The sequence below is a fragment of the Phacochoerus africanus genome, chromosome 2 (assembly GCF_016906955.1).
Source record: "Phacochoerus africanus isolate WHEZ1 chromosome 2, ROS_Pafr_v1, whole genome shotgun sequence".
NCBI lineage: Eukaryota > Metazoa > Chordata > Mammalia > Artiodactyla > Suidae > Phacochoerus > Phacochoerus africanus.
In genome coordinates, this window is record NC_062545.1 from 276,189,577 (window position 1) to 276,217,207 (window position 27,631).

Sequence of the window (27,631 nt, forward strand, 5' to 3'; positions counted from 1 at the left end):
GGAAATCGTGTAGGGTACGTCTTTGACAGCCTCCCCCCAATAAAGTTAAACAAAAAAAAAATCTGGAAAATTCCCAAGTATTTGCAAATTAAGCAATACGCTTCTATATAATACATGGGTCCAAAAAAAGAAAAAACCCACAAAGGATATCACAAAATATTTTGAACTGAATGATAAAACACAACACAGTAAAATTTTGTGAGAGGCAGCTAAAGAAGTTGATAGAGAAAACTGTGTAACATTAAGTGTTTCTCCAGGGAAAGAATGGTTTAAAACCCCTGCTACAGCCCCCTGACCCCACGGTATCTTCTGAAGAAAAGAGAGAAGCGTTCTTTCCAGAGGTTCCCGGTCCTAAGGCTTTAGACACCCAAAGACCTGGGACGATGCTGGGATGTGAGCGTCACCGCACCTCACGCGCCCCCCCCAGCCCAGCAGGGCCCACCCCCCACCCCCCGAAGGTCTTCTCCTCTCTGTTCCACATTTTCCCCATCTGGGCACCAAAGAAGGTGCCCTGCACAGAGCGGGCACGCGACGAGCACTGTTCATAGTATTTTAGTGAAATTCTTCCTGGTTGTTTCTGGTTAGAAAACTCACGCTCAAAGCAGGGAAAAAATCCACATGTTTGTATAACACGCCACTCCACAGGGATACCCAGGAGGGTATGTGGGTATCTTTCAGACTTTTTCTGCGCACAGAAAACATACTTTTGGAAGAAAAATGAGATCATTCCCCGAACACTGCGGAGTGACTTGCTTTGCACCCCACCTCATGTAACAACTCTTCATGGACATTAGGCCACTTTACAGGTTTCTTTTTCTTTTCTTTTTTTTTTGTCTTTTGGTTCCCAGGCTAGGGGTCCAATCAAAGCTGCCGCCGCCAGCCTACACCACAGCCACGGCAACGCGGGATCTGAGCCGCATCTGCGACCTACACCACAGCTCAGGGCAACGTCAGGTCCCTCAACCCCTGAGCGAGGCCAGAGGTCAAACCCGCGTCCTGACGGATCTAGTCGGGTTCGTTAACCGCTGAGCCTCGACGGGAACACCCACTGGTTTCGTTTGCATAGCTGCCCAAGGTTTACTGAACTAACCCTCTCACGCACAGTCTGGGACTGCCTCTATTTTTCGTGATGCGTCCTTCCATTTCTTGGCGAGGTTGGGGATCGGTGTTTCGGCACCAATAAAACCCGAGGTGGGAACCCTGGACCCGGGATCTGCACGGTGAGCGGGTCAATCAGCAGCGGCCTTTAGGTTTTGAAAGGCTGTGCCCGTTTATATTCTGGCCAATTATATGCAGGAGTCTTGCAATGAGCCTTGCTGGCGGGAATGCTGGGCTGTCTCTTTGGAGATGTGGCCAAGAGGTTCCTAGATGTGGAGATGAGAGTCCGGCCAGGGGCCCCCGAGAGGGGAGGGCTGTGGGGGGCTGGGCAGGCAGTTCCCAGGGCAGTGGGTGCAGACAAGCCTCGGCAGAGAGACCGCCACGGATGGCTCAGTGCCTGCCTCTGCTGACCACAGGGCCCCTAAATAGATTCCCTGAAATCTCAGGCTGTCTTACACTTCTCAAGAACACCTCTGAGAAATGCGAACTCTCTGAGTCAGTCTCCAAATCCTCAGTTATTGAAAAGAGCCCCCAGATGGCTCTTCTGCTACAAAGCAAAACCCATGATGAGCTTTTTAGTTTCCTTTTGGGAAAACGTGTCATTTCATTTCTTTGTGATGGGTGCACAGAAAACAATTTAAATTTAAAAATACTTATTTTTTTTTCTGTCTCTTTAGGGCCGCACCTGTGGCATATGTCGGCTCCCAGGCCAGGGGTTGAATCAGAGCTGTAGCCGCCGGCCTACACCACAGCCACAGCAGCGCTAGATCCGAGCTACATCTGAGACCTACACCACAGCTCACGGCAACACCAGATCCTTAACCCACTGGGCAAAGCCTGGGATGGAACCCTTGTCCTCGTGGATACTAGTCAGATTCATTTCTGTCGAGCCACGACAGGAACTCCAAAAAATACTTTTCTTGAATGAGAGTGTCTGCATAAGCAAACTTGGCACAGTGCTTGAGCCGAGCACTCCCTGTTACGGTCCTGCTGCTGTGCCTTTGAGCCCCTCGCTCTGCTATTAAGGCTCTTCTCACTATAACCCTTCATAACAGTACGTGGAGGCACTTAAATCAACATGTGGGCGTGGCCACAAGTAGACTGCTGCTCATCCTTAACCACCGCTGGAAATTTCATCTCATAAACTCCTAAGAGGTAACTCAGGATGCTGCTATGATGCAGTGGGTTAAGGATCTGGCATTGGCACTGCAGCGGCCTGGGTTGTTGCTGGGGCATGGGTTCAATCCCTGGCCTGGGAACTTGCCACAAATGCAGTCCAAAAAAAAGGGTGGGGGAGTTCCTGTTGTGGCTCAGTGGAAGTGAATCTGACTAGCATCCGAGGACACAGGTTCAATCCCTGGCCTCGCTCAGTGGGTTAAGGATCTGGCATTGCCGTGAGCTATGGTGTAGTTCATAGATGTGGCTCAGATCCAGTGTTGCTGTGGCTGTGGTGTAGGCTACAGCTCTGATTCAACCTCCAGCCTGGGAACCTCCATGTGCCGTGGGTGCAGCCCTAAAAAGACAAAACAAAAAAAAAAAAACAAAAAAAAATGGGGCGGGGGGAGACTCAGAAGGAGAAGGAATTATCTGAAAAATTCCATTTAAAAAAACACATTGAGAGTTCCCGTCGTGGCGCAGTGGTTGACGAATCCGACTAGGAACCATGGGGTTTCGGGTTCGATCCATGCCCTTGCTCAGTGGGTTAACGATCCGGCGTTGCTGTGAGCTGTGGTGTAGGCTGGCGGCCGCAGCTCCGATTGGACCCCTAGCCTGGGAACCTCCATATGCCGCAGGAGCGGCCCAAGAAATGGCAAAAAAGACCAAGAAAATAAATAAATAAATAAATAAATAAACACATTGATACAAGCAAAAGCATTTTTTACCCTCAGGTGTCCAGACTATTTTCCCGTATCAATCCAATCAGGAAACCACTATTCAGATATTTACTAAAACACTAATACAACGGTTACTGTTTTTTCCATACTAGTAAGAATCACGCTCAGTTTCCTACCTTCAATGTATGGGTATGATTTTCATCACAGGTTCTTGGCTAGAGATCTCAGAGGCTTTGGAATTTTAAGTCGGAGATCTAATGAAAAGCATTTTTATTCACAACTTGATTTTCTGGGACGATGTGTGTGTGTGTGTGTGTCAGAACACAGGTACACGTGTGGTGTGTATGTATGATGTGGGGGCATATTATGTGTATTTATATAGTTGGGGGCACAGGTTTCATGCTTCCTCAGTAAAGGAAGAGGAGGTTACTTAGGCTTCTGCAGCACTGGAAGTGGGGGTCAGTGCCGCTAACTCCCTGCAGCTCTGTGGGGCTGCCACAGCCGCCTCTCAGCCCTGCGGCCTCCTGAAACCAGACTGGCATCCAAGACCACCTGGGACCACCCCAGCAAAGACCTGGAGAACTGATTTCAATATGTTCTCTCCTCCTGGTAAAATATTTATTGAAACTGTGCTGAGCGAGAAGTCTTCCTCTGGTTCAGAAATTGTTTGCCTGTAAACACACTGACCCGGGTGAGGGAAACCAAAAGAGACCGAGGAATAAATAAACAGCAGATCCACATTATGCAAAACGAACCAAAAGACCAAACCCTGTGACTTCACGGGAGACGGCAGGGGCGGGAGGAAAACGCCCTGGGGCGGAGGACAGAAAGACCACTGCTCCCAGGGACAGAAAAAATGACAACCGGAAACCAGACAACGTTGCAGCTCGGGGGCTGCAGACCTGTCTTCGTCGGTTAATAGTCTTAGGGCAGTATTCTTTGCGAGGAAATACCCTTACCCCTACACAGGCGGATTAGCGGATGCTGTCTAGAGCAGGAACGAGAAAGAGAAGAGCTCTCCCGGCTCCTGGAAAGGCAGGGAGCAGGGGAGGATGCAGAGGCAGGGCAGCCGCCAGGCACTCACCGTTGACGAGGCCGTATTTCTGGGCCAGGAGGGCGGCCTGCAGACTCTTCCCGCTGCCCGTGGGCCCGAGAAGCAGCACCCTCGGGGTGAAGGGGGCGTTAGAGCGATGAATGGTGCGGACGTAGGTCAGAGCTGGAAAGCGAAGACGTGAGGCCGGTTAACCAGGGTCCTGAGGAGGGAGCCGGCTTACAACACCTCCGCCTGGGCTCTCTGAACGGCAGCCACTACTTCTCGCGTCTACGGCTCATGGAGACCCTCTGTGTGCCTGCCAAGCGGCCGCAGGGCGAAGCTGCGGGGGAAGGAGGTGCCCTTCAGGCCCGGCACTGAGGCGGGAGGGGCCGTGAGATGCCGAAGCGACTCCGAGCAGAGCCCTGCCCTGGAATTCCTCTAAGACAGCTGCGTGTCCCCGTGGCCCTCGTCCCTCCCGGTCCAGCAGGGTGGGTGTGTTGCTGGGGGCTGGCCTCGGGACACAGGACACACGCTAAACACTGGGTCGGGATGAGGCCGAACGGACTCGGCGCTGAGCCTCACCCTGAAGCCCCAGGACCAGGCCGACCTCCTCGAGTCGGCTGCGGGCTTTGATAAACATGTCAGGCCCCATGGGGGCCTGGCACGCAGGGACTTCTGAAGGACTCGGGAATTGGTGGAGAGTAATTTGCAGCCTCGCTCCGGTGACACCACCAACTTTGTTGCGAGTCTCCAAAGAGGCAGGGATCAAATAGGTCCCGGGAGTGGGCAGATGCAGCCGTGCCACCCTGGCCCCTGGTGCCCCTGACATTTGACGAACAAAGAAGTGGGGAGACGGGGTGAGGTGCCTGCGCCATGGGGGCGCTGGATGCCAAAAGCTCCTGCACATCAAACCAGGTCACCTCCCACCGAGCGTGGAGAGGGAGGGGGGCGTGAGAGCAGGGCGCTAAAGGGCAGCCACTCGCACTTGGGCGGGGGGAGCCCCCCCCGGCTGCTGAGGCCAAGGGCGGGTGCCCACTTCTCAGCCCCCGTCGCATCAAAACAGGGTCTCCCTCCCCAGCTCCACCTCCTGCCAGGGACCCAGACCACCTGGCCCAAGGTCAGCCGTGGGAAGGACACCTTCCTGACCCCGGATGGATTCTGTCCTGGGCGAGGGGCAGTGCCGACTCGCCGCCTTCGGGAACCCCGTCACCCTGGAACCTGTGACAACTGGGTAGAGTCTGCCAACCTCGCCCTCTGGACAGCTAGAGCACCTCCCTCTGGGGCCTCCACCACCAGGCACCAGGAGCACCCTCCCTAGTGACCAACACAAATGCCTCCAGACTTTGCCAGATGTCCCCAGGGGGTGGGGGCAGAATTGAGAACCACTGGGATATGTTCCCTGGGCAAATTCTGACCAGGATTTTTCAAATCTTCGCAGGATTTTTTCACTGGAAGGGTCATTAATGATACTATGATTCTCCTCTTTTCATTTTTATTTTTAGATTTTGGTTTTTCCTATGGCCAGATTTTAAGTATTACATTTTTTTTTTTCCCAAGACATACATCAGCTCGATGTGGGATCTCTGCTCCCCGAACCCGGGCTGCGGCAGTGAGAGCACCGAGTCCCATCCACTAGACCACCAGGGAAGGCCCGATTCCCCTTTTTCAGAACTAAAGGCACAGGTGAGTCACCTGTCTTCCAGGTTATGGGCGATCATCAGCATCACCCTGGCGAGCGTACATTCCCAGGCTGAGCTCAACTACAGGCCTGACCTCATCTGATCCGTCCACGGGCCCACCAGAGATGTGTTTTGCTCGTCACCGTATTACAGAGAGTTGGCAGGGCTGGAACAACGCCCCCAGACCCACTGCCACAGTTAACTCTTCTCATCAGTGAGACAGACCCTGAGGAAGCGATTCGAGCAAGGCTGTCTCCATCTCCAGATCTTCCAGGATGCAGCCCATGTAAAGAGCTCAAGCACTGCAGGCAAAGCAGCCTGCTTACAAACGATGCTTAATTTACAGTAAATAACTAAGTTAATTAGAAGTAATGATCCCCCAGACGGTCTCAACATCTAATTATTCTTTTTAAAAATATGTGGTTGCTGGATGCACTGCAGAGATATTAAAAAATACACAGAGAGAATTTTGCATTCCAGCTTTCAATTTATCTCCCTGCATTATTAATTAATAATAATTAATATTCAGACACTCACATTTCTATTTACAATTCCAGCCATGAATTCTTTATGAATGATCATATGAACTTTTAAATTTAATTAAGTAATTTGGAAGTAATTAATGTGTAAATTCCGAATCATGGCATAAGATAAACGCTGTGGTTGTTTATCTTCAGAGTGCAGTGTTTGCTAGTAAAGACCCTTCCGAGAGGCAAAAATCACTGGAAATTTATAAGGCATCCGTAAGCCTGGCCTTTCTTAAGCAGCACCACTTTCCAGACGTCCCCCATTGTCCACTGACCACTTTGGAGAGCGAGGCTGCCCGTCGCCGGCTCTCGTAAAGCAAAGCCGATCACGAGGACGTCTGCTGGCAGGTGGGGGCCCGGGTGAGGGCAGGTCTAGGGAGCTCAGAAGCACCTCCCCACCAAAACCAAACTTCTCTTGAAGGGATTTACGAGCGCATACAAACAAACGAACGAAAGGCCCTGTAAACGCTCAGGTCTTACAATCCGTGCGGTGGTTTTTGGTTCTATCAGGTACCCAGCATCGCACAGAAGAGGATCAGTGGGGGTGGGGACAAATGGGGCCCGGCAAAGCCTCTAAAAAAGGATAATTTAGCTGCCTTACGGTAGAATTGCCCTCACTCTCCTTGCCTTTGGGGGCCGGACGTTGGGTCACGACAGGAACGTCTGAGGTTTACGGAGCTGTTTCTCGGCACCAGCTACCGGGCTTACGGCCTCAGACACCTGCTTGGCAGGATCTTGCGAGATCCTCACCTTGAGCTGCGAGCAAGGAAGGAGTTTTGTCCCCATTTTAGGGGTGACATCACTGAGGCTCAGAGGGGTGAAGAGAGTTGCCGAAGATTGCACAGCTGAGGTGTGCATGCAGGTCACCTGGCTCCGAAGTCACACCCACACCCCTCAACCTGCGTCAGCCCCTTTCTGGGAGGCCGCTGTGAACACGTGGTGGCAGGCCCAGGCCTGGCATGGGGCCGCTCATCCTGCCCTCAGTGGGCCCAGGACACCTGAGTGGTGTTGCTGGGGCTTTTTTTGTTTTTATGGTGGTGGTGGGTTGGGTTTGTTTGTTTTAACTTTTACCATTTTCTCTTCCTTCTCCCTCACCCTCGGGGCCAGACTTCTTGCTCCGAGTCCCCACATGCCCCCCGTCTGTCCTTGCCCCTCCCCTCTCAGCCGAGTCCTCTGAATATCACGTCTGTCAGGGACCCCGCCCTGGTTTCTGCACAGGGACCCAGGCCATCACAACCTGACTCCCAGGGTCCCAGGCACACCTGGGCCCTGGACACGGGCATCGCTGCCCGACTGAGTGACGCTGGGACCAGGGGGTGAGGGCCCGTCTGCGTTTACCCTGGTAGAAGACGTCCACGCACGGCTGATCGGCAGGGATGACCCTGAGGATTTTGGGGTACGAGGGGGCGATCCTGACGATGTTTCTGTGGAACTCCAGCAGCTTCCGTGCCGTCTCTCCTTCCGAGATGCCCGCGGGCACCATCAGGCGGTTCTGGATCTCGGGCTTGGGGGGCCAGTCGAAGGTGGTGTGATAAACCTCTGCAGGGAGAGGCGGGCGGGTGGAGCCTGCAGGTCCCGGGTGCTCGTTCACCCGCCCGGCCGCCCAGCACCAGCCTTGGCTCAGCCGCACAGGGGGAGGGCGGCTGTGACTTGCAGGGCACCCGCTCCCTGCCGGGCACCTGCCTGCAGGCTCTCATTTCACCCTCCGAGCGATCACCCCCGAGTCCGCATGAGAACACCGAGGCTCAGAGACACTGGGCGACTCGTCCCACGTCACCCAGCTAGGAGGGGGCAGGGTCTGTCTGCCCAGAGCCTGGGGGTAAGGGCCGAGGAGGGCTGGCCGGGGCTGTCACTCTGAGACCCCGGGCATGGCAGGCGGGGGTGGGGCTGAACGTACCTCCGGTTAGGGGGTCCACTCTCTTCCCCAAGTTTCTCTCAATCAGGACCGTGTCTGGAGCGCTGAGCACGACTGGACAGAGAAGGCAAGGAGCGAAACCAGGCGTGGTGGGCAGCAGGTCTTTTGGGGTGTAGACGACATTAAACCACCACCACCCCACACGCCCAGTAAGCTCGAGAGGCCTCTCGGCACCAGCACACAAACACGTGCTCTCGGGACAGAGGGCGCCCAGGCTCGGAGGGTGGCCTGGGAACAGCCTTCGCTGCCGTAACTTGCTCCCGACCCACGTCTCCATTTGGACCGCTTCTGCCAGGTTTGGGATTATTTCCCAAAGGAAGCTTCTGGATGTGGGGTTCCAGGCACAAGGACTCACCGGGGTCGAAGTAAAACCCCGTTTCTCTAAGAACACGCCCCCCATGCCTTTATTTCCACTGGGCTCATCTCCTTTCCAGCTGGATCACTGGCCCCTCCAACCTCACGCCCGGATGGTGCCGGGGCCGAGTGGGCCCTGGGGAGCCCATGATGGAGGGGGGCGCTCGCTCGTGGGGTCCGCAGGGAGGGCCCTGGGCGGGAGGGCTACTCACGGACGTGTCTGGGGGCGATGCCGAGGGTCTGGAGCAGCAGAGCCTGCTCCCGCGTCTCCGGGATGCCATCCAGAATCCAGCCCTGGGCAGAGAAGTTGGAAAGGCGCTCACCTATCTGGACGCTTTCAGATTTTGTGCAATTATTAGAAAAGGAATATGACACCTTTACAGAAAGACTGAAAGAAACTTGGAAGAAAAAAGAAAATAAGTGTTTCTGACAGCCACGCCACCTTCCCCCGAACAACGGCTCTCATGGTATCAGATTCCCTTCTGAAGCTTAGGGTATGATTAGAATCACAACATACTTTTTTTTTTTTTTTGCTTTTTAGGGCCGCACCTATGGCATATGGAAGTTGCCAGACTAGGGGTGGAATCAGAGCTGCAGCTGCCAGTGTACACCACAGCCTTAGCAATGCCAGAACTGAGCCGTGTCTGTGACCTATGCCACGGCTCACGGCAACACCAGATCCCTGACCCACTGGGCGAGGCCAGGGATCAAACTCGCGTCTTCACGGACCCTACTCAGGTTCATTAGCCTCTGAGCCACAAAGAGAACTCCCACAACATACATATTCTACGTCCTGGTTTTTTTCATCCTGTGCTGTAACCACCCGTTCATTTCACACTGGCCCACGTCTTCAAGGGAGTGAGCCTGCCTCGCCCGCGACTGGACCTTTCGCCTGCAGAGGGTTCCACTGCTGGGAATCACGCTGTGAGGAACAACCGCTCAGACAGGAGAGACAAGGAACGACCGGGTCAAAACAAAAGCCCCCTTTTCTTGCAAACAAGTCCTAGGGAGTTCCCTGGTGGTCTAGCCGTTAGGACTCAGTGCCTTCACCGCTGCAACCTGGGTTCAACCCCTGGTCTGGGAATTGAGACCCCACATCAAGCTGCGGAACACCACGGCCAATTAAAAAAATAAATAAATAAAACAGGCCTCTGGAGAGCCTGCCATTTAAAAAAAAAAAAAAAAAAAGGCCAAGTCCCAAATAGAGCATTATGAGGCCTCAGTTCAAATTCCTCTTCCTTAGTGAATTCATCAAGGGGCTGAAATGCCTTGGGCTTCAGCCCCTTCTTGGTACAGTTAGAGAATTGGTTCAGCAGATTTTTTTTTTTTTTTTTTGGCCACACTCGGGCCACAGGTGTGTTATATGGAGGTTCCCAGGCTGGGGTCAAATCGGAGCTACAGCTGCTGGCCTACACCACAGCCCACGGCAATGCCGGATCCGTAACCCACTGAGCGGGGGGACAGGGATGGAACCTGCATCCTCATGGATCCTAGTCGGGTTTGTTACTGCTGAGCCACAACAGGAACCCCTCAGACCATTTTTTTTTTATTTTTTGTCTTTTTGCCATTTCTTGGGCCGCTTCCGTGGCATATGGAGGTTCCCAGACTAGGGGTTGAATCGGAGCTGTAGCCACCGGCCTACACCAGAGCCACAGCAACGCCAGATCCAAGCCACATCTGCAACCTACACCACAGCTCACGGCAACGCCGGATCCATAACCCACTAAGCAAGGCCAGGGATCGAACCTGCAACCTCATGGTTCCTAGTGGGATTCGTTTCCGCTGCACCACGACGGGAACCCCCTTCAGACCATTTAAATTACTGTTGCTTCATAATTTTTTGTTCTATCTAATAGGGCATCTCCTCCTTTTCTTTTTTTCAAAAAGTTGTTCTTCTAAGGAGGCAGAAAACTATATTGTCTAAGTTCCAAAATATAAATTCTGCAAGATTTGGGAATGACACTAAATGTGCAGATTAATCTATGCAATACCACGTCCATACACTACCTTCCCATTTGTTTAAGGGTGTGTGTGTGTGTGTGTGTGTGTGAGATGTCCCTCGGCAATGTTCACACTGAACAATTTCTAAAGTCCTTTCAAATCCCGTGAGTCCAGAGTCTCACACACACACACACACACACACACACACACACACACACACACCCCATTACTGCTTTCCACACATGGTCAGATAAAGGAAGCTTGGAAGAGTGCAGTAAAGCCACAAATTGCCTCAGGTCCCCATTCTGCGGGGAGTAGGGGCGGCCAGACAACTCCAAGTTGAAGCTGAGGTCTGTGACCCCGGCTCCCAGAAGAGGACCCCCGCCACCTCCGCCATAAGCCCCTCCCTCTCAGTCATTACTCGGACTCGGGTGCTTGAAGGTGGGAGGATGGACAGCTGGGCGCGGGGTCACTCGTAACTCGCAACACCTGACGTACAAAACACCACGTGGGGAGGGCAAGAAACGCCTCTCTTGGCGGGGGGGGGCATGTTTCTTCAACCGTCAAATACGCAGGTTCCGAGAGCCTCGACTGACAGTTTAAAAAAAGCAAAGCAAATTTACAGAGTAAAGAGTATTGGAAAAATCAGGCATGCTTTCATTAATTTCTTAAATTATGCAGGAGAACGCACAGCCGCAGAGCCCCTAGTTTCTCGAACTAATGAAGCAAAAGTGCAAAAGAACATTTTTTTAACAGCCTTGTGCTCCCTTAAGTCCTTGTTAGAGCCAGCTGGGCGCTGGCTGCAGCTCCTAAAAAGAGCAAACACCGTGCGCCCGCCACGGGCACAGGGGCGCAGAGCTCCCCACCTACACTCCGGAGGCCGACCCACCTGTTCTGAACTTTGGCCACTTTCAGACCCTTTGCTTTTCCCGGATTTGGGGGGTGGGGGGAGCCCGAAGCCATGGATCGCTTCTTCTAGGACAAGGGCTGGTAGTTGGGTTTTGCCTTTGGGCTCTTTGAAGCCAAAGGAAAGCTGGAACTCCGCGCAGCGCCGAGAAAGACCCCTGCTTTTATACTGCATTACGGAGCAATCATTCTAATCTCGCCCATAAATGTGCAGCTGATATCAGCATGTGGTCCAAAGCTTTTAGAACGATTCAGGGGAACAGCTCTTGCCGACTGGAGAAAGCGGGCCTTCCAATTACACAGGAAAAGTGCAGCAAAGTGAGGCACGTCTCCCTAATTAGCCGGCCTCGCTGGTGCGCCGTCTCCGTGCAGATGAGGAATTTCAGGAAGAAGAAGGGGGGGGCTCGGAAGGGAAGCCCAGGCCACCAGCTCCCTGGGGCTACTCCTACAGACTCGGGAGGTGGCCCCCCCAAAATTAGGTTGCCGAGGGGCCTCTGAGGGCAGCACCCACGCCCCACGCCTCTGGGGAAGGCAGCCTTGGAACCCTCAGTCCCCGCATCAGGCCACTTGGGAAGGAAGGGCCGGGGACCCAGGCCTTTGTGGCGTCAGGGAGTGTGGGTCAGGGACCATCCTCGAGACGGGAGCCCCAGGCTTAGTGCCCGGACAAGACCCGCCCTCCCAGAGCTCCTGCGTTTACAGAGGTCATGTGCCAGGGCCCAGCTGCAAAACGGACCCCTTGGGTTTGCTAATGGCTGCAAATTCTGGCAAAGCCGGAAGTCATAAATCAGTAAGCAGCATCCGAGCCCTGCCGTGATGGGACACCGGTGAGGCTCGTCGTGAGGGTCGTGGGCCTGACTTCCAGGAGCGGCTGGATGCGGAGGTAGCAGTCGGTCCCTAATTAGAATACATTATCCATCTTCCTGACACTTCAGCGCAATGTCTCTTGCACTCTGGAGCTGCAGCTTTGTTCGGAGCAGGTTAATTGATATTCCGATGCCTCCGCTCGCCATACCCCCGTGGCTCGGTTCTGTTTTATCACACATCAAAAAGGCCGTCTGCTCAGGGCACTCCACACGCCGGCTCAGAGCTGGAGGTCGGCACAGCTGCAAGGGGTACGGAATCACGGGAGGGGCAGGCACCGAGCAGATGTCACCGACGAAGAAAAGGGAAGGGAGAGCAGCCAGCCAGCCCGGGGAACCTGGCGAGGCCCAGCAGCATGGGCCGCCGCCACCGAGCGGGCGCCGCTCTGTGTGAACACCGGCCTCTCCTGCCCCGTGACCAGTATTAAAGCGCAATTAGCCGCTTCGCACCGCCAGACTCGCGCCCTCTGGGCCCTCGGCCTTTTTGATGCGGTGCCCCTCGGCCCCTCCCCTCTCCTCCTCAGACCAGAGGGGGGCGCTCCCCCGGGGTTCTCCCTGGTCCAGCTCCCGGTCCAAGCGCAGACCCAGGCTGCTCCATCCCCCGCTGAGTGCTGCCTCCTCACAGGCCCGAGGAGGCAATCTGAGGCTGAAGGTTTGGATTCAATAAATCGGAGCCACGCGGCTCCAAGTCGGAACCAGGGGAAGCCTCACAAGGTGCATTGCAGGTCTGCTCCCCCCCACCCCCACCCCCCGCCTTTCCTCTGACGGACCTTAAAGGTTTCCCAACATATAGAAGAGAAAAACAGGGAGATTTTACCAGCCAGAAAAGGAATGCATACTAAAAGATCAAGTTTGGGAAATGGATGTGTTGAAAGGCAATCAGTGAGAACAATGAGAGTGTTTGACGAGTACAAAGAAGCCAACATCGCATCGCCCTGTACCAGCTCCCTTGGTTTATACAAAACCATGAGGCTCTTGGCCCGACGTGGCATCTTAGGATCACCTCTGGGTCCAAGGCATCTGAAAGAGGACCAGCAAGAATGTTTACTTCGAAGTTCAATCTCAAACAACAGCCACCCCAGCTGGCGTGCCCGACCACGCTCCAGGACAGGGCACAGTACTCGGTTATCTGCCCTGTGCACACGGGCTCTGCCCCCCACCAAGGCTCTGCCCGGCCATCCTCTGTGCACAGCCCAACAGTGCATGTGCTCAGAGGGGCTGGAATGTTCTGGAGCAACTTTTCCAGACAGCCGACAGTTCCATCCTTGATCATCAATGACACCTGCACAGCACTTTTACTCACACCTGTGAACGCAGGAAAAGCGGTACTCCTCCGTCTGCAGGTTGCACAAGCCAGGGATCGCCTGGGCGTTAACGAGGGTGCAGCATGGATGTGAATGTGTAGGAGGCTTTTTATTAGTTTCCAAACAGCTAAAGAAGGGTTTAAAATCAATTCACATGAAACGTCTGCGGGGCCGCTCTACTGAGGAAGACCCAGGTAGAAAAACACCCCGTTCTGTCCCCAGATGGGCCAGCGCCACCCCAGTTCCAAGGCTGGGGCGACACCGAGAGGACCCACGGCAGGGAGCACTCGCTTCACAGAATCAGGTTTCGCTCTCGGCTTCAGACCCAGTTGAAAGCACAAGAAATCAGTCATCCAACAACAGCCAGCAAACGGTCCGTTCCTTCTAAACATCTTAGAGCACAGCTGCGGTGTAGACAGGCCTCTTCGAAACAAGCTTAGTTCGTAAGGGTGTCAGCTCACGCCAGTGGTGAGGAGCAGGGCCCTGGGCATCAGCCTGTGCCACGGCCAGCGTGTGACCTGGGATCCCTCGGGGCCTTGTGCTCCTTCTGTGCAAAACGGGGACACTGCCAGCCACACGACCCTTGGCTGCTGGGGTACTTACATGAGGACCATCAGCAAACACACACACACACACAACAACAACAACAACAAACCCAGAACAGTTCCTGGCGACAGAGAAACGGCCCGGTCCCCGCTAACTGGTTTCATCAGGAGGATCACCGTGCAAGGTAACTTATGTTCCGTTCCTCTCCCTACTTTCAAGAAGGACTCCCACTTGAGACCACAGAACCCTGGAATTCCCGTTGTGGCTCAGGGGGTTAAGGACCCGACATCGCCTCTGAGAGGACGCAGGTTCAAGCCCTGGCCTCGCTCAGTCAGTTAAGGGAGGCGCCGTTGCCACAAGCTGCTGTGCAGGTTGCAGCTGCAACTTGGATCCAGGGCCAGTGTTGCCATGGCTGTGGCACAGCCCCAGCTGCAGCTCCAGTTCCACCCCTGGCGCAGGAACTTCCACATGCCACAGGGGCAGCTGTAAAGAGAAAAAAATACAACTGTAGAAATTAATATAAAGAATTCATTTAAAAAGACAATCTCTAAGAAAGAGCAGTAACGGGCATTCCAGATAGGAACTGAGGACAGCTTTCTAATTAAAGAGGGCTGGAGAGAAACACATTTCGATTGAAGCGAGGGCGTCTAGCAGGTCATGGGTTAGCACAGACCCACTGCAGAGGCCTCGACCGTTTGCCAAGCCTGACGGGGGCCTGCCAGGGCAGTCTGCTCCTCTGAAACCACCGTCAGGAGCTGCCTGGGCCACCAAGCCTGGGTCCAACATGTGGGAAACAATCACGCTGGTGCAGCAGGGGGAGGGTCTCCACGGAAAGACGGGGGACCATTCATTCAGTCGCTGCAGCATGCCCCACGCTGTGCCTTCCACTGGGAAGCTCAGAAGCGCTGGGTCTGGGGGGCTGTCCAACAGACAGCACCTGGGGGGGAACAGTCACTGGCTCACCTACTGCCCACCCCCGCGCCTGGCTGACCCAACTCTGCCACTAGGGACTCTTTCCTAACTGGCCATTTGACTTGTGAGAGGCAGCAGACGGCATCTGCAAAACCAGAGGACTGGCCCAGGCAACTTCTAACAAAGACACTCGTGGTCTGACGAAGGCATTTTAAGAGAGAACCTCGCACTGCTGATAATTCCTCAGGGAAAAGAGGCATTGACCGCACGAGGGACCGCCCTGCCTCCAAGCGTCTGTGCACATTAAAATATAGCTTCCTCTCCATCGTGCAGCCTGATTCTCCACTGAAATTCTGCCAGCTTCCTGAAATCGCGAGCAGCCGGGCCAGACACTGGGGAGGGGCCGACACGCTGCCTGGGTCTGATCCACAACTGAAATGGCTCTTCCCCCAGGGAATTCCCAAGTACACCCTGAAGGCCACGGCTGGGCCCAAGCTGGGTGCTGATATCCCAAGGCAGCCAGCCTCCTCCTCGGGACGGCGCTCCCTCCACCTCGCGTCCTGGGACCCCACGCCTGTCCTTCCAGGCGCAGGGCGAGCGCTGGCCCTGCGCAGAGCCGTGGCTGGGTCCATGTCTTGGGGCTCTGACCCTGCAGCCTTGTGATCCTGAATTACCTCAAGCCCTGAGTCTCAGTCTCCCGGCCTGTAAAACAGGGGCAGGAAGACTCACCCAAGAGAAACTCCCTCACTGACTGCCTGAGATTACGGGTAACAAGTGAGAGGACGGGTGCCTGAACTGAGGCAGGTGCATCACAGCCCCAGGGCCCGTCTCTGTCCTAAGAGCTCGCGAGGTTCACGTGAGACCCTGGAAAGGGCCACATCTCCCTTGTGAAGCTGCCTTCCCAGATGAGCAGCTGGGCAAACAGGGGGGCAAACTCAGGGGCAGGGCCCGCTCTGGGCCCCCCTTCGCCAGGAGCAGCCGGCCTCCATCCCCTCCCTCTGCAACGCTGGCCGCACACTGGTCACTTTCCCTCTGTCCAGCTGTCCCCGGTGTGTCCAGGTCCTGGGGGACCATCGCTCTCACCCGCCAGGAGGCCAGGACCACTCCCACAGCTTCCTAAGCTCAGCTCCACCTAGGCCCACGTTCCGCTGCCGCAGGAGACTAGACCCCATCCTGCTGCTCCAGGAAACGCCCAACCTAACCAGCCATCCAAAGGGAACGTGCGAGGGGCTTCAGAGAAGGAGAATTCATCTGTCTAGATGCCAGTGAATTCCACTGTCTCAAAAAATAAAACGTACGCCCACCCCCAATATATGCATAGATGCCTTTGCTCCGGTATTCTAACCAATGCTAAAATTACAGGTAGTGGGGATGTTTATAAGTAAAATGGCAGGGTGCGGGGGAGTTCCCATGGTGGCTCAGCAGTAATGAACCCAACGAGTATCCATGAGGACGAGCGTTTAATCCCTGGCCTCACTCAGTGGGTTAAGGATCCGGCATTGCCGTGAGCTGTGGTATAGGTCGCAGATATGGTTTGGATGATGTGTTGCTGTGGCTGTGGTGTAGGCCAGCAAGGGCAGCTCGATTTGATCCCTAGCCTGGGAACCTCCATATGCTAAGGATACAGCCCTAAAGAGACAAAAAATAAATAAATAAATAAATAAAATTGGGGGTAGTTCATACATTACAGATTACAGCTAAAAAATCACCCACTTTAGTTTCCATAGCTTGTTTTGTTTTGTCTTCTCAGCTGCACCCACATCATACAAAAACTTCCAGGCCAGGGATCGAATCCAAGCCACAGCAGTGACAATGCCGGATCCTAAACCTGTTGGGCCACCAGGGAACTCTGCCTTCAAATCCTACCGACTGACGGTCCTGAGCCGGATGGGGACGCCGGATCCTCACTTCCAGCGAAGCCGCAATTTCCTTAAGTGGACAGCGGGAATAGTCCCGCTTCCTGGTGTCCAGGGTGAGGTGCAACGATGGGCATCAGGTCTGGCCGACCGTGGGCGCTGGGAACCTGCGGCTGCTGACTGTTTCCAGCCTCTGACATGCCCCGCCTTTCACAGTTGGCAGCTGACCGAAAAACCAAGTCACACCAAGAGCCTGGGGATGGGGAGTGGGGTTGCCCTTCCCCTCGGTCCTCCTGCTGGGCCTTTGCAGCTCTTGGGAGGCAGGCCTCTGCTCTGGCCTCTGCATCTGAGCTCAACCTGCCCAAGGGGACACGGTTGGGGGTTCGAGGCCACTCCTGTCTCCAGCATCACTGGGTCCCTTACAGGGGCTCTGTCCTGCATTCGTCTACTTCTCCCCCTGCCCACCCGCAGGGAGAGAGATCCTGACACACGTCCTAAGCATTTGCTGCCCCCAGAGCCCCTGGGGCACTGCTGCTGCTCAGCGCACAGCTGGGGGGGCCGCACGTGCCACCAACAAGCCCGACAGCACACTGCAGAAACCCCACAGTGTACACAGATGTGAACGGGCTACAGCCTGGCCAGCCCGGCCCCCAGCCCCGCCTCGCCGGATGCCCACCCTAAGTTTTCCGAGAGGAGGTCAGGCTCCCCTCCGACACCCCACCGTCCTGACCACGTTTGGACCAGAGGAGCGCACAGCCCCGGCCTCAGCAGAGCTGCGGACCCATCAACCACACTCCTCGAGGGTGCCAGTGACACCTACAAACCCAGGTGTCAAGACAGTGGCCAGAACACCCTGTGCTCCCGCCGTCACAGCACGGGAGCTGGGGAATTAATACCAACCCGGTGACGCTGCCAGGACGAAGAAAACAAGCAGCTCGCGGTTCTGCAGACCAGCATCGGGCCGGAATGCCAGCATTTCCACCGTAAAATGCTGACTCCCGTCAGGGGCAGGGGAGCATACATCTCTGGCCAAGCAGGAAAAAAGAAGCCAGGCTCTAGAAACCTAACAAGTAAATTCTTAAACTTTTGGTTCCATAATCCAAAGTATATTTACCCCCAACAAGACCCAGAACAGTCCCTGCCGCACATCAAGAGAGATCAGGCAGTTCCCGTCGTGACGCAGTGGTTACCCAATCCGACTGGGAACCGTGAGGTTGCGGGTTCGATCCCTGGCCTCGCTCAGTGGGTTAAGGACCCGGCATCGCCGTGAGCTGTGGTGTAGGTCGCAGATGCAGCTCGGATCTGGCGTTGCTGTGGCTCTGGTGTAGGCCGGCGGCCACAGCTTCAATTAGACCCCTAGCCTGGGAACCTCCATATGCCGTGGGTGCAGCCCTAGAAAAAGACAAAAAAAAGACAAAAAAAAAAGCATGATCAATAAAGGAAAAAAAAATGTAATTATACAAAAAAAATAAAGATCAAAAAGAAGTTAACCTGCGAACACAAGGTCTAATTTCGCATTTTCTGTACAGTCACCCCCCCCACACACACACACACCCGGCACTGGTCGCTGGGGTGGGGGAGCGACCCTGTCCCAGGGTGCCTTGGGGACCTCCTCCCTGACTTATCTCACAGTTTCCACAAGTCTGGCACTGCTGAGCCAGGTTTTTTGCTGGGGGTCCCAGGGCAGTGACCCAGGGGGCAGCTGGGCTGCGCTCTCATCTGGAGGCCTGACTGAGGAGGAGCTGCTCCCAAGCTCACTCGGGTTGTTGCAGAGTTGACCTCCTTGCTGCTCTGCGGCTGAGGGCTCTGGTTCCTCACTGGCTGGAGGCTGGAGGCAGCCCTCAGGCTGCCGGCACGGGCTTCTCCAGCACGGCCGCTGGCATGGAGGGTCTTCCTTGCTCGGGTCTGCCACGGGACGCCTCAGGCAACGTAGCGAAACCACCTCTGCCCCATTCTGTGGGCCCCGCCCCCACGCAAGGGCAGGGGTGACCCAAGGCGTGGACGCCCGGAGGAGGGAGACCACTGGGCACCCCTGGGCTCTACCCACCAAGGTCTGGTGGGCAGCAGGCACGGAAGGCACAGATGAGAGGGGCCAGAGGTGATGCTGGGCTGCAGGCGGGCCTGGTCTCACAGGGCTTTATTTATTTATTTATCATCTTTTTAGGGCCGCACCTGCGGCATATGGAGGTTCCCAGGCTAGGACCAGATCCTTAACCCACTGAGCAAGGCCAGGGATCAAACCTGCATCCTCATGGATGCTAGTCAGACTCATTTCCGCTGAACCACGATGGGAGCTCCTCGCCGGGCCTTAAGTACACACGCCAAGAAGACGGGAAGCAGAAAGGTCCTCAGCCGTCGCGGACACAATGACATGTGTTTTCAAAAGACAGATGCGCCTTCTCCACGTATGAAATCATCTTAGAAGGACGTTCGTTCGGCAGAGTGTTCACGTCAGTGGCCTCTGGGGAAGGGAACCAGGTGGCCTGGGGACAGGAGTTTGAGGGGGACCCGGGCACCTTTTAAATTTTCATTGTGTTTTTGGTTTATGTTTTGTCTTGGCTGCGCCCACAGCATGTGGAAGTTCCCAGGCCAGGGGTCAAGCCTGTACCACAGCAGTGACCCGAACCACGGCAGGGACAAGGCCGGGTCCTTAACCCGCTGAGCCACACGGGGAACTCGCCTCTTGAACTCTGAACCAGATGAATGCGCTGCAGTCAGGAAATAAATGTGCTCGTTTTTTTCCTTTAAAGTAATCCCGCCGGCCACGCGATGAGGAAAGGATCAAGAAGAGACCACGGCAGCCAGCCACAGGAGGTGGACCGGGTCCCAAACAAGGGACAGGGTGCGTAGCAATCCCAACAGTGGAGGGCGGGCGGCGACCACGGCCACGGAGCCGCTTGGACTCTCTTTGGTTTCGGGCTTCTCCCCCGCATTTGGTGAACTCTCTGCCTGGCGTCCCAGCTTCCCTTCGCCCTACGGATGTGGTCTGAACAACGGGGCCGTCTCGGGCACCAAGAACCTGGGTGTCCCTGAAGACAAGCCAGTGGGCCCACAGCGCCCAGCTGCTGGGGATAATTCCAAGACAAGGTGCTCGTCCCTCTCGTGCTCTAATGCTTTTGATGGTCACTTCAAAGACATTCTTCAAAGAGACGGCACTGGACCAAAAAGAAGCGGAAAGACCGCAACCCCAACCGCACAACCCTGATGGGTCATGATCGCATTCTTTCTCCCTGAGCACTCGTCCCTGCCTCCTGTTCGTGCTCTCAATTACCAATTCCAGTCCCTGCGTAGCCAAATAATAATAATTACCATACAAATGAATATGCATGTGTGTCATTTTTCTCTCTAAAAGCACGAAAGCCTGTTTATCTTGGATGAGGGTTTGTCCTCTTTCTGAACAACCAAAGCACATAATTAGGAGCCTCACCTCTTACTCTTGAAATCCTGTCTCCACCGGGAAGAGATGAAAAAGCTGCTGGATGCCCCTGGAAGCTCAGAAGAAATTTTAAAACAAATTAAAGGAGATATTTCTTTACTCGGCAGGTAACGGGGGCTTGGACAGGATCAGAATCTGAATGTAAGGCCAGAGGGAGCCCCTGGGCACAAGCCGGAGCCCAGCATTGCACAGACAGAGAAACGGAGGCCCTGGAAAGGGAGGCAGTCCCTGGAGAGGCACAGCCGAGCAACAGTTAGACAGGACAGAGTGGCCAAAGGCACAGTCCCACGTCTGCATCTTGGTTTTGGGCCTGACGGTGGGGCTTTGAGCAAGACTCTGCAAATCTGAGATCCTGCCTCCCTAAATAGGGGTGATGAGAGCCTCGCCTCCGTGGGCTGGCATGAAGATTAGCAGGGGTCATCAGGAGGATGAGATTAACAGATACACAGAACCGTACATAAAAGAGACAAGCGGCACGGACCTACCGTGCAGCACAGGGAACTGGGCTTAGTATTTTGTAATAACCTATAAGGGAAAAGAATCTGGAAAGAAGAGACATATGGGTATGCATAAATGCATCACTTTGCTGTACACCTGAAACTAATACAACAATGTCTTCAAGAAAGAAAAAAAAAAGACATTGGAGATACAAAAAAAGAAAGATTAAATGGGATGCCGGATGCGGCAGTCAGCCCCAAGCCCCCTCAGCCGTCACTGCGGACCGTGTGATGCTGACAGCGCTCTGCCGAGGGCGCTGGTGGGGCGGGGTGGGGACGCAGCTTACACTCCAGAAACATTTCATTTGGGATGCTGTAAATTACCACAATAACTTTCTGAGCATTCCCGTGGTGGCTTAGCAGTAATGAACCCGACTAGTATCCGTAAGGATGCAGGTTCGATCCCTGGTGGGTTAAGGTGGGTTAAGGATCCGGCGTTGCTGTGAGCTGCTATGGAGGTCACAGATGCCGCTCAGATCCCTCGTAGCTGTGGCTGTGGTGGAGGCCTGCAGCTGTAGCTCTGATTCAACCCCAGCCTGGGAGCCTCCATACGCCGCAAGTGCTGCCCTCGAAAGAAAAACAATAATGACCTTCTCAGAGCAAGATGGTTCCAAATGTCCCAGGACTGGGAAGGACGGTGTGTCTGGGGGTCACTCAAGTGTCCAGATGCTCGGCTTCCACGCCAGTCGGTGGGAGGCCACCAGGAACGTGACAGCGGTTCCTCCCTCCCGGCCACCCCCCTCCTGCCCTCGGGCTCCGCAGAGGCATCCCCTCCCCCTCCCAGCCACACCTCACCCCGGGGTCCGCCAGGCCCTCCTTTGGAAGCACGGTCTCCCGGAGACTGACACGCGATGTGAGCCGCTCGCAAACATCCTGACTCCTCACTTTCTGCTCATTTGGTTTAGCGTCCGTCTCCCCACAGCCAGAACCTGTGCTCCCTGAGAGCAGGCGGTGAGTGTTTGGCTCACTGCCGAGGCATCTGCCGCTTAAGAAAACACACAAATGAACAACCTATTGCCCGGGGGTTGCGTGGGGGGCGGGGGTCTGCAGGGCCTGGTGATCCTTAAGGAGGCGCCGTCAGACCTGGGCCAGCGGAGTTCATGGGCTGGTGCTCGGCCTCGGAGCCCTCAGCCCGGGTCCACCCTCACCAGCCCTGCCACTTGGCCAGCCCTGCCACTCTGCTCTGCAGCTTCGGGCGCACCGGGACCCTCAGCTGCAGGGTGGGGCAGTAATAACACGGACCCCGCCCTTCCCGGGCGAGGCGCTGAGCTTGCTGCTTGGCTGGCTCATCTTGGGGCTCAGGGGAGGGTTCGAGCAGAAAGGCTGGCCTTGCCCTCCTGCCTGCCTGAACCCCGGGCCTCCTTCAGCGCAGTGGCCAGCGGCCCAGGCACCAGTGAAAGCGACCACACTCGAGGGTGGGGAGACCTGTGAGCAGATCACCAAGGGCCGGCAGGTCCCACACAAGCTCCTGGATCACAAGTGGTTTGGGGGGTAAGCGTCTTGAGAGGCAGTCTGGACTAGGTGTGGGGGGCCTGCTGCCTCTACTGAGCCTGATGCAGACTGTGCAGCCACCTCTGCCCAGACTTCGGCCTGACAGGGGTGCGACCGAGGCTCAGCAGTAGCCCATGTTCCTTCCTCAGCAAGGGCCCTCCTGGGGCAGGAACCAAACACGTGCTCCCTGCCCACGAGTTTACAGCCACAGCTGGTCCGCTGAAGTCCATGTGGTTCATAAACACAATGGAATACTATTCAGCCCTAAAAATGAATGAAATAAGGCCATTTGCAGCGACGTGGATGGACGGGAGGGACCACGCTGAGTGAAACCAGTCAGACGGAGACAGACAGATACGGTATGATATCACTTCTATGTGGAATCTAAAAAAACAACAGAAATGCAACAAACGAGTCCATACAAGACAAAAGAGGCAGGAGTTCCCGTCGTGGCGCGGTGGAAATGAATCCGACTAGGAACTCTGAGGTTGCAGGTTCGGTCCCTGGTCCCGCTCAGTGGGTTAAGGATCTGGCGTTGCCGTGAGCTGTGTGTAGATTGCAGATGAGGCTTGGATCTGGCGTTGCTGTGGCTCCGGCGTAGGCCAGCAGCTACAGCTTCAATTGGACCCCTAGCCTGGGAGCCTCCATGTGCCGTGAGTGCAGCTCTAAAAAAAGACCAAAAAAAAAAAAGAATGAAAGAAAGAAAGAAAGAAAAGAAAAACGAGACACACTCACAGATACAGAGAACAAACTAGTGGTTACCGGTAGGGAGAGGGGAGCGGGGAGGGGAAGCTTGGGGACAGGGGAGTGAGAGTACAACTGTTACTGATAAAACAGCTACAGGGATGTACGCACAACCCGGGGAGCAGAGCCAACACTGTGTCATAACTGTCAGTGGAGTGTACCCTTTACAGACCGTGACTCACTATGCTGTACACTTGCGACTTACACAATACCGCCCATTAACTGTACTTGAGTAAAACACACAGCCCCCATCCTGCTCAGGGGTTTCAGTCAGGGGACGTGAAGCGACACCCACCCCGTTTGGTGGGATGGGACAAACAGTGCTGGAAAGGAGGAGCAAGAGCTTCCCTCTAAAGAGCAAAGAGAAGGGAAGCGGACCGAATGCTTCCAGCCTGGGGATCTGCCAGATCGGAGTCTACTTCCACCCGGCGAATCATAATTAATTGCGGATTAAGGCACAGAAACTGCCATCCTGCTTCCAGTCACTCGCGACGCTCTGCCCGGCCCCTCATCCCTGACAAATGACTGTTTCACCGCTTCCCAGGTAAGAGGGTAACGGATCGGAGTTCCCGTCGTGGTTCAGTGGATAACGAATACGACTAGGAACCAAGAGGTTGCGGGTTCGACCCCTGGCCTTGCTCAGTGGGTTAAGGGTCCGGCATTGCCGTGAGCTGTGGTGTAGGCTGCAGATGTGGCTCAGATCCCGCATTGCTGTGGCTGTGGTGTAGGCTGGCAGCTGCAGCTCTGATTAGATCCCTAGCCTGGGAACCTCTGTAGGCCACGGGTGTGGCCCTAGAAAAGACAAAAAAAGACCAAAAAAAAAATGAGGGTGACTGATGGACGCGTCAGTTTTAACAAGAGTTGATCTGAGGTTGGTTGCACTAAGGTGGGGGCAGGGCTGGGTGTATTCCCAGCCCCTGCCTCTTTCTGCCTGCCACCCCCTCCACCCCTCCGCAGACTGCCCCGTCCCCACCTCCAGGAGCTTCTGGAACAAGTCTCCTCCCCAGGCCTGCTTTTCCTTCACTCTGGGTTTATGGTCCCATCCCAAACCTTCTTGGTCAGCCTTGCTTTGGTCATGCCAGGCTCTGTCCCCAACTGCGGAGGGTGAGCCTGGGGCCCCAGGGGTCACCCAGCCCACAGGGGCAGAGAAGGATGCACAGGGGCGGGGGGGGGGGGCCCACAGGAAGGACACTGCAGGGCCTGCGACGGGTACAGGACTGGATGTGCGGAACTGTGCCTGGTGGGCATGGGAGCCAGGTCACAAGGAGGAGACCTGGTGACAATAAAAGTCTCTGGTGAAGCAGCCTTTCTTCTAACATCGCTGGAAGGCGGAGGTCTGCTTCTCATTTCGGACTGAAGAGAAAGGGCAAACATGTCCTTATCATCACGTGAAAGCATCGTTTAGAACAGGGGTTGGCAAACCACAGCCCCTGCGCCAAATCCAGCCGGCTGCCTGTTTTTATAAATAAAGTTTTACTGGAACGAACCACACCCTTTCAGTTGGGCGGCACGTACGGCTGCTTCCACATTACATCAGAGTTGAGTGACTGCCACACAGACCGCAGGGACTGCAAAGCCTAAAAGTTACTTGGGCACTTGCCGGGGCTGGGCGGCGGGGCCATCAGCCCGCTGTGAGCACTTTCAAGTCAGAGGGAAACACACTGTTCAGACCGGACTTTGAAACTCAGGCTGCAGCTTATTTGCGGCTCCCGTGCTTCGTGGCCTTGTGGCTGAGGACACTCGGATCCAGCCTGGGGGAGCTGCTGCTGCTTTACCAGAGTCTGGCGGTGGGGGGGCAGGTACCTTTCCAGACTGGGGCCTCACCATCAATTTTTAAGAGAGAGAGAGAGAGAGAGTGTGTGTGTGTGTGTGTGTGTGTGTGCGCGCGCGTGTATGCACACACAGCATGTACACAAGTGAGCACAAATGCACACATACATCTTTCAAAGATACATGTGTGTTTGGAGTTCCCGTCGTGGCACAGTGGTTAACGAGTCCAACCAGGAACATGAGGTTGCCGGTTCGGTCCCTGGCCTTGTTCAGTGGGTTAAGGATCCAGCATTGCCGTGAGCTGTGGCGTAGGCCGGCAGCTACAGCTATGATTAGACCCCTAGCCTGGGAACCTCCATATGCTTCGGGAAGCGGCCCTCGAAAAGGCAAAAAGACCAAAAAAAAAAAAAAGATACATGTGTGGGTTTTTTATTTACTTACTTATTTATTTATTTATTTATTTTTGTCCTTTGCTATTTCTTGGGCCGCTCCCACGGCATATGGAGGTTCTCAGGCTAGGGGTCAAATTGGAGCTGTAGCCCCCAGCCTACGCCAGAGCCACAGCAACTCGGGATCCGAGCCGTGTCTACAACCTACACCACAGCTCACGGCAACGCCGGATCGTTAACCCACTGAGCAAGGGCAGGGACCGAACCCGCAACCTCATGGTTCCTAGTCAGATTCGTTAACCACTGCGCCACGACGGGAACTCCCACACATGTGTGTTTTTTAAAAAGCACACAATTTCTAGTTCTGGGCAAGACAGAGTAAGCCCAGCCCATGAAAGCAGCTATAATGCATGGACAGAACACAAGGGACAGCTATTTGAGGACTCAACTTATATGGTAGTAGGGGACCTGGGGAAGAAGACCAAAATTCAAGATGCCACCCAACCGGTCCCTAGCCTGGTCTCTCCAGGCAGCCTGAAACCTGAGATGGGCAGGAACAGAGACTGGGTCAGGAGCCGCTATTTCTTTCTTTTCTTTTTTTCTTAGGGCCGGCCCCTGACATATGGAAGTTCCCAGGCTAGGGGTCGAATCAGAGCTATAGCCGCACCTCCACAACCAGAGCAACACAGGATCCGAGCTGCATCTGCAACCTACCCCACAGCTCGCGGCAACACAGGATCCTTAACCCACTGAGCGAGGCCAGGGATCGAACCCGCATCCTCATGGATCCCAGTTGGGATTGTTAACCACTGAGCCACTCCAGGAAATCCCAGGAGCCGCTATTTCTGGCCTGAGCAGTAAGGCCTCTTGAACAGATCTGTGGTTGCCGAGGGGCAGGGGCAGGGTGTGGGATGGACGGGGAGTCTGGGGTAGCAGATGCAAACTGTTACATGCGGAATGACTAGACAGTGAGGTCCTGCTGTAGAGTGCGGGGAACCGTACCCACTCTCAGGAGACAGCCCTTAACAGAAAGGAATATTTCAGAAAACAATGTATGTATATAACTAAGCCGCTTTGCTGTACAACAGCAATTAGCACAACACTGCAAATCGAAACACTTTAATGAAAAAGGGAACACTCAGAGAGAGTGGGGGGGTTGCCATGAGCCGTTTTCTTGTCTCCCACCTTGAGGCCACCCAGCTGTAGGAGCAGTGACAAAGGGGGCCTGAGGGGCCTGGGACTCTGAGGGTGCAGGGGACCCTTCCTCTCCAGCCCCTAGAGAACAGAGCAAAGCCCCACGAATACTTCCTCTCTCTGGCCTCCCACCACTTGGCCCTGGTCACAAGTATGTCACAGGAAGCCTGTGACAGAGACAGGTAGATCAAGTCCCAGCTTTCTGGCCGGAAGACCAAAAAGAGTGTCCCTGGAGGTGACCAAGAAGAGGGCCAAGAGGGGAGCTCAGGAGAGCAACCAGACAAAGCTGCTTATGGGCTTCTGGCTCAGCCATGCACTGGGCAGGCATGGGTCTGACCCCAGACAGCCTTTCAAAGACAGAAGTGAGGGATGGCACTGACCACAGCCCGGGCCCCACTGAGTGGCACCCACACGGCACAGGGCTGCAGAGACCCACACGGTACCGCAAAGGCTGGAGAACAGAGCTCAGGTGGAAACTGCAGCCCACAGGAGGTGGTTAGAACTGGTGACCTGAGCCTAGCCACCTGCTACCACAAAACTATCACCCTTTGCCACAGCATTCAAACCAGACCCAGAGTCTCAGAGCAGTATTTTGAATGCCCAAGACACAAAATTATTTAGCACAGGGAGAAGCGGGGACATTTCAGCGCACAGGGGAAAGACATCATGTATTACTACCAACACGATGAGCGCTGGAATCATCAGACAAGACACTGAAGCGGTCACTTTTAAAACACTCATCACCACGACAAAGCTCTCAGGAAATGGAACACGGAAAGCCTCCGCCAAGAAACAGAAGATTGAAAGAACCAAACGGAATGTTTAGGACTGAAAAGTACAGCAATCACAATTTAAAACTCACCGGAGTTCCCAGGTGGCACAGTGGGTTAAGAACTCAGCATTGTCACAGCTGTGGCACAGGTTCAATCCCTGGCCCTGGAACTTCCACATGCTTCAGGTGCAGCCGAAAAAACAAAAAAATTTAAAAACTCACTGGAAGGGCTCAATAGTAGAATGGAGATGAGAGAGAAAATATTTAATGGGGCTGAAGTAGTTCAATAAAAATTATCAAATCTATCAACAGAGAAAAAAATTAGAAAAAAAAAAAAAAGAATAGAGCTTCAGGGACCCACGAGGGAAGAAGGAAGGGTCTGACTCTCATGCCAGTGGAGTCCTGCAAGAGCAGGAAGAGAATGGTGCAGACAAATATTTGAAGAAACAATGGCTGAAAACTTCCCAAGGTTGGAGAAAAAAAACATACATATCAATTCAAGAAACTCAGCAAACCCCACAAAGAATAAATCCAAAGAAACTCCCACCTAGACAAAGTGTAATTAAATGGCT

At 54.6% G+C, this 27,631-nt stretch overlaps 1 protein-coding gene across 7 annotated transcripts in view; it reads right to left on the reverse strand.

Moving 5' to 3' along the window:
* Window positions 1-27,631, reverse strand: part of AK8 (adenylate kinase 8) — a 128,923-nt gene that overhangs the window by 79,056 nt on the left and 22,236 nt on the right. For 5 of the 7 annotated variants that reach the window (XM_047768783.1, XM_047768787.1, XM_047768784.1 and 2 more), the window contains 4 exons: window positions 8,654-8,735; window positions 8,070-8,141; window positions 7,511-7,711; window positions 4,018-4,149 (listed from right to left, as the gene is read on the reverse strand). In XM_047768783.1, the coding sequence (XP_047624739.1) occupies window positions 4,018-4,149; window positions 7,511-7,711; window positions 8,070-8,141; window positions 8,654-8,735 (487 nt within the window). Of the gene's footprint in view, window positions 1-4,017; window positions 4,150-7,510; window positions 7,712-8,069; window positions 8,142-8,653; window positions 8,736-16,776; window positions 16,862-27,631 lie in introns of those variants that run through there. The other 2 variants (XM_047768789.1, XM_047768788.1) reach the window with 2 other exon arrangements.